The 6,413-nt window shown below is 43.6% G+C and overlaps 1 protein-coding gene across 1 annotated transcript in view; it reads right to left on the bottom strand.

Annotated features, from left to right (window-relative positions):
• Window positions 1–6,413, bottom strand: part of Parp4 (poly(ADP-ribose) polymerase family member 4) — a 72,117-nt gene continuing 65,704 nt past the window's right edge. Inside the window, exons 30-31 of the mRNA XM_029541818.1 lie at window positions 4,932–5,054; window positions 1–600 (exon numbers count right to left, since the gene is read on the bottom strand). Of these exons, the coding sequence (XP_029397678.1) occupies window positions 526–600; window positions 4,932–5,054 (198 nt within the window). The 3' untranslated portion in view covers window positions 1–525. The remainder of the gene's footprint in view (window positions 601–4,931; window positions 5,055–6,413) is intronic.

The raw sequence follows: 6,413 nt of genomic DNA, 5'->3' as shown, positions 1-6,413 counted from the left end.
GCGTATGCACAGAGATAAAAATAGAATAAAATTTAAAAATTTAACAGGTTACCAGCTGCTTGGAAGGCTGAGGCCCAAGTATCACAAACAAAAGACTCTGCATGACCAAAAGATAATAACTAAAATTACAAAACAAACGGCAGCCAAGGACTGTGCCTGACATGCTCATACTCAGGGGCCTAGGCAGGAGGATCAGGAGTTTGAGGCCAGCCTGGGCTACATAGTGAAAGTTTGTCTTCAAAAAATATAGAATGGAGGTGGGGTTGGGAGTGGGGGGTAGGAGGGAGGCAGCAAGATGGCTTAGTGGGCAAAGGCACTCACTAATGAACCTGATCTCTCTCCCCGGGACCCATGTGGAGTGACATGGACGCCCCCAAGTTACCTTAACACACAGGCCCTGGCACATGCACACAGACACACACAGAAAGAGAGAGAAATGCAAAAATAAATAACGATAAATAGCAAACTGGAAAAATACGTTTTCTTTTTTTTTTTTCCTCTGAAAATCACCATGCATCGTTCTGTTTAATGGTTCACCTGTAGCTCTCCGCTGCCATCCGTGAGTTCATTGCACTTTAGTCTCGAAGAATCAATCTCTGTCTATGGTACAAAAGAAAAAGTATGTAAATGGATATGTTTATAACAAAGCAAGTGTCCTTTAACAGCCCTTCTCCCCACCCTGTGCCTCCTGGAACAGGACAACCCTTGCTTAGCATAGTAAGGCACTGGGTTCAGTCCCTAGCACCACAAAAAATAAATAAAGTAAAACCAAGAAAGTAAGCCAATAAGCAAATACATTTGTGTCCTGTTCTTTTTATAGAAATAGTGGAAACCATAGAAACTGTTCTCACAATGCTCTTGCTTCTTGTGCATACTTTGCCTTAGGGAGACCTTCCTGTGCATGAGATGTCTCACACTTATGCTATACAGATGTGAACACGGTGCCCTAAACAAAGGCTGTGCTGGCTGGGCTCATCCCTGAGGCTTCTGGCTTGACAGACAGAGTCATTTCAGAAACCCTTGCTAGCAATGGGAGCTAACACAGCATCTACCCCAGCCAGATGTGCTGGAAGTGCGATGGGACCAGGCCCACTTTTCCCCAAACACTTCACAGTTGGGATTTTTTCCTAATTTTTTGAATACTGGAATACAGACCGTGAGATATCTCTGGTTTTGGATGCAAATCTGAGTATGGAATTCATTTCTGTCCTATAGCCATCTTTGTGCTTGTTTCCCCAAGGGTAATACTACAATATTTTTAGTGTTCCTTTATTGTGATGGCACCTGTCATATGGAATTTTCCATTTATGAAGTTACATTTCAGGGCACAGAGAAGACACACAGAGAAGATGTTCCAGTCCACAGGGTTCAGCAGGGGCTAAAATTCACATCCAAGAAGTTTGCTCATAGCACCTGTGGTATGTATGTATGTATGTATGTATATATGTGTTTATTGAGACAGGGTTTCTCTGTGTAGCACTGGCTGTCCTGGAACTCACTTTGTGGACCAGGCTGGTTTTGAACTCACAAGATCCACCTGCCTCTGTTTCCTGAGTTCTGGGACTAAAGGCATATGCCACCATTGCCTGGTTTGGTCTTGTTTTTTTTTTTTTTTAAAGATTTATTTATTTATTATATGTAAGTACACTGTAGCTATCTTCAGACACTCCAGAAGAGGGAGTCAGATCTTGTTATGGGTGGTTGTGAGCCACCATGTGGTTGCTGGGATTTGAACTCTGGACCTTCGGAAAAGCAGTCGGGTGCTCTTACCCACTGAGCTATCTCACCAGCCCCTTGGTCTTGTTCTTAATTCACAGAAATTCTTTATAGATTAGGAAAACTTTAAAAGCCAGGCAAGGTACACAAGGTACAAATTCATAATCTAAACACTCTGGAGGGCAAAGGAAGGGGATTGATGTAAACCTGAGGCCAGCAAGGCCCTGTCTTTAAAAACTAAGTTTTTACAAGATAATATGTTCTGGCACAGCCATATCCACTGAAAATGGTGAGATTCATGAAGCCAGCACCACTGGTTGACATGGAAGCTGAGAGGTGCTACAACCGCTGTCCTTCTGTCTCTAACTGTGGGTTTTGGTCTCTGTGTGTTGCATTATTGGGGACTTCCTGCATTATAATTAATGTTATGTCTTCTCCTGAGAAGAATTATGTCTGATTCTTTTTAGGAAAATCCTAAAATTAACTTTATCTGGCCATTATTTGGTCAGAGGTCTCCTTATGTCCCGGAGATCACTAAGCACAGAGAAGCACATTGCTAGATGAGGTCTTTACTCAGGAATCTTGGGCTTTCTGCCCCTGAGCAACTCACACAGTATAATTGGTGCAGGGTAAACAGAGACAATTGACAAACTCTGACTGGTCAGGAGAATAGGCTACTGAGTCAAGGTCTCTTTTTATCATAGGATTAGAGGTCTCTATAAATGTAGTTTAAAGATAAGGACTCATACTGGTTACACTGCTGAAGGAATAAAACTCAGTACATAAGACAGATTGGCTACAATAAACTTTTCCTACCTTATAACATAGATGATGAAACATCTAGTACAAGTTAGGTATTATTACTTGGGACTCATGAAGAGATGTTTTGTTGGTCTGGAGTGCTTTAAATAGCAAACACTGCCAGCCCAAAAGCAGACTGTCAAACAAAAAAAGGTGTTTGCTTTGGAGGTGGCATTCTTTAGATTCTTGGCATTACAGAGCTGATAATAATAATGATGATGATGATCTGTCTCTTCTAATTGTGACTGAACTTGCAATCCCGCCTGCCTCTGCCTCCCCAGTGCTGGGACGAAAGGCATGTGCCACCACACCCAACCCTCTGTTACATTTTGTAATGACTAGAATCTAGGAATGGCGGTGCCCTCCTGCAATCCCAGCTTCTCAGAGAAAGAGGCAAAGGGAACAGCAGCTCAAGGTTGGATTTGGCTGTATAGCAAGTTTGAAGCCAGCACAGAATGCTGAGCGCTCGTCTCAAAAAAGTCTTTTCTTCCTAATGACTTGAGCTTCTTGTACTTGGGGGCAGTTTGTCCGCCCTTCTCTTTTGAGCTTCACAGCCAAGTTCCCGTATGGCTGCTGCCTCAGTATTACACCAGAATCTTCATAAGTGTGTGAATATTTTACAAGGCCAGCCTGGTCTACAGAGTGAGTTCCAGGACAGCCAGGGCTACACAGAGAAACCCTGTCTCAAAAAACCAAAAAATAAAAAATAAAAAGAGAGAGAGAGAGAGAGAGAGACAGACGCTACCTACATGTATGGACAAGAGAGGTGTTATTTAGGCCAAGGTCAGTGCTTTTTTTTTTTAAGGTTTACTTTATTTTATCTTATGTTTATGGCTGTTTTACTGACATGTATGTATGTGCACTGTGCTTGCAGGAACTTCAGAGGCCAGAAGAGGACATCAGCTCCCCTGGAACTGGAGTCACTGACAGTTATGAGCAGTGATGTGGGTGCTAGAAATCAAAGTCTGGCCCTCTGCAAGAGCAGCCAGTGCTCTTAACCACTGAGCATCTCTCCAGCCCTCACTCCCTTAAAAGAAGTTTCCCCTTTATTTTATGTGTATCTGTGTTCTGCCTGCACACATGTATGAGGACTGCATGTGTATAGTGCCTGCAGAGTTCAGAAGAGAATGTCATATCCCTGGGGACTGGAATGAAAGCTGTGAGCCGCCATGTGGTACTGGGAAATTAGCAGAGCAACCAGCGCTCTGACATCACTGAGCCACCCTCCAGCCCCACAACTCTGCAATGTGTGATGACATCACTGAGCCACCCTCCAGCCTTGCAACTCTGCAATGTGTAATGACAATAAATGCCTGTTACTGTTCTATGTATTTACTATGCTGTAATTGTTTTAAAAGTTTTTAGATTTATTTTTTATATGTATGAATATTTGGCCTGCATGCATACATGTGCACCACTTGTGTGCCTGGGGCTCTTTGAGCCAGATCCCCTAGAACTGGAGTTACAGACAGTTGTGAGCCAATATGTGGGTGCTAGGAATCAAACCTGGGTCATTTGCTGCTGAAACATCCCCTGGCCCTATAATTCTTTTGTATTATACTTGTTTATTGTGTGTGTGTAGAAGCCAGAGGACAAATTGAAGACGTTGTTTTTCTCCTTCCACCACGTGGGTTCTGGGGATTTAACTCAGGCCATCAGATTTGGTGGCAAGTGCCTTGACCTGCTGAGGCGTCTCGGCAGACTTGTGTCATTCTAGTATTACTTAACTGTGCTGGAGTAGGAAGCCAGGGCTTCACGCAGAGTGGGCTTTACCGCTGCACTACATCGATAGCCTTCATTTTTATTCCTTTGAGGCAGAAACTAATGTTTCCCAAGCTGGCCTAGAACTTGTCCTGCAGCTAAGGACAACTCTGATGTGTGTGCGTCACCCTGAGCTCCCAGACTCTTTCATAAACCATCCTTTAAGAGTATATTCTTACTCCTGACACTGTTACTGATGCTCTGCTCTGCTTGCAGACAGGAGCCTAGCACAACTGTCTCCTGAAAGGCTTCACCTAGCAGTGGATGGAGGCCGATGCAGACATCCACTGCCTAACATGATGGAGCTTGGGGAGTCTTATGGAAGGGGGGATAGAAGTGAGCAATCCAGAGGGGTCAAGAACACCACAAGGAGACCTACAGAGTCAACCTGCTCACCTGGGGCCATGGGGGCTCACAGAGCCTGGGCCACCAACCAGGGAGCACATAGCAGCTGGATCTAGGCCATCTGCACATTGGTAGCAAATGTGCAGTTTGGTCTTCATGTGGGTCCCCTAACAATTGGGGTGGGGCTGGGGCTGGGGTGGGGTGGGGCCACCTCTGACTCCGTTGCCATGAAGTCTCTCCCGACATACTTCTTAGAACACACCTCCATTGTTAAGCAATGAATGGCTGGCTTTGGTGATTATACTTACCTGTGATATGGAGGCCTCTGGTTGCTTTTCCTGCCAACTCACGTATGGTAGAAAGTCAACATCTTCTTTAGCAACAAGTTCCGAAATATTTGGGACATTAGCAAAAGGAATCTCATTAACATCCTGTATAGGATTACAATTGGGTTACAATTTTAAAAAGATATTATCATATTAAATAATTAACATATTATAAAGCCTTGTGGATATTGGGTTTAGAACATTTGGGCGTATACTTGTATCATATGTTTCTGGCCATCAATCAAGAAGATGCCCCACAGGCTTGCCTAAGGACCAATCTGAAAAATAAATCTAGAAATTGTTTTAAAAGTAATCAAATTATAGTATTTTTTTTGTACATGATTGTGTATTGGGGATTAGCTATATAGTAAGCTGCCACATTCTAACTCCAAACTATAGATGTCCTCGCCTCTCTTTTCTTTTCTTTTCTTTTCTTTTCTTTTCTTTTCTTTTCTTTTCTTTTCTTTTCTTTTCTTTTCTTTTCTTTTCTTTTCAAGACAGGGTTTTCATATGTAGCTCTGGCTGTAGACCAGGCTAGTTTTCATTTCAGAGATCAATCTGTTTCTGCCTCCCCTGTAACTAGGATGTGTACCACCACCACCCTGCTTTTATATTTTAAAATATACATACAGATAGTAATCAAAATACTGAAAATACTAACACACATAGTTAGACACAGATAGAGTCATCTGGGAAGAAGGACCCTCAATTGAGAAAATGCTTCCATCAGACTGGACTGCAGGAAACCCTGTGGGGCATCTTCTTGATTGGTGACTGTCTTGGAAGGGCCCAGTTCACTATGGGTGGTTCTGAGCAAGTCAGAAGGAGCAAGCCTCCATGGCCTCTGCTTGCCTCTAGGTTCCTGCCTTGATTTTCTCCAGTGAAAAGCTATGATCTTTAAGATGGAAGAAACCCTTTGCTCTCCAGATTGCTTTGGGTCGGTGTGTTTTACCACAGCAATAAAACCTAATTAGGATAACACACGATTCATTGAGAGGAATATGGCAAGTGCTACCACACACAGGAGGAGCCCCGGCTCCGCCTCCTGGCCTCTATCCACTTTCCCCAATAGTCTTGGATTGGTCACTGCTAATCAGGGCAAGAGTGACCTGGGTTTTGTTGTATTCTTTGTATACAGTCTCCCTATGTTCCCTATGTAGCCCTGGATGGCCTAGAACTCACAATGTAGATCAGGCTGCCCTCCAACTCATGGCAATCCTCCTGTCTCTGTCTCCTGTGTAGCCTGGGCTGGACTCACTCTCCTCCTGCCTCTGCCTCCTGAGAACTAGGACTGTAGGTATGCCTCTACACCCAGATACATGCTCATTGGTTTTAAAGTTTCTTATTTACTTATTTTTGTTTGTGTATTGAGACAGGGTCTCACTGTATCCCTGTATGGTCTGAAACTCACAGAGATCCACCTGTCTTTGCCTCTTAAATGCTGGGATTAAATGCCTATACACC

The sequence above is a fragment of the Mus pahari genome, chromosome 8, assembly GCF_900095145.1.
Source record: "Mus pahari chromosome 8, PAHARI_EIJ_v1.1, whole genome shotgun sequence".
NCBI lineage: Eukaryota > Metazoa > Chordata > Mammalia > Rodentia > Muridae > Mus > Mus pahari.
This window is presented reverse-complemented; position numbering and strand designations above follow the sequence as displayed.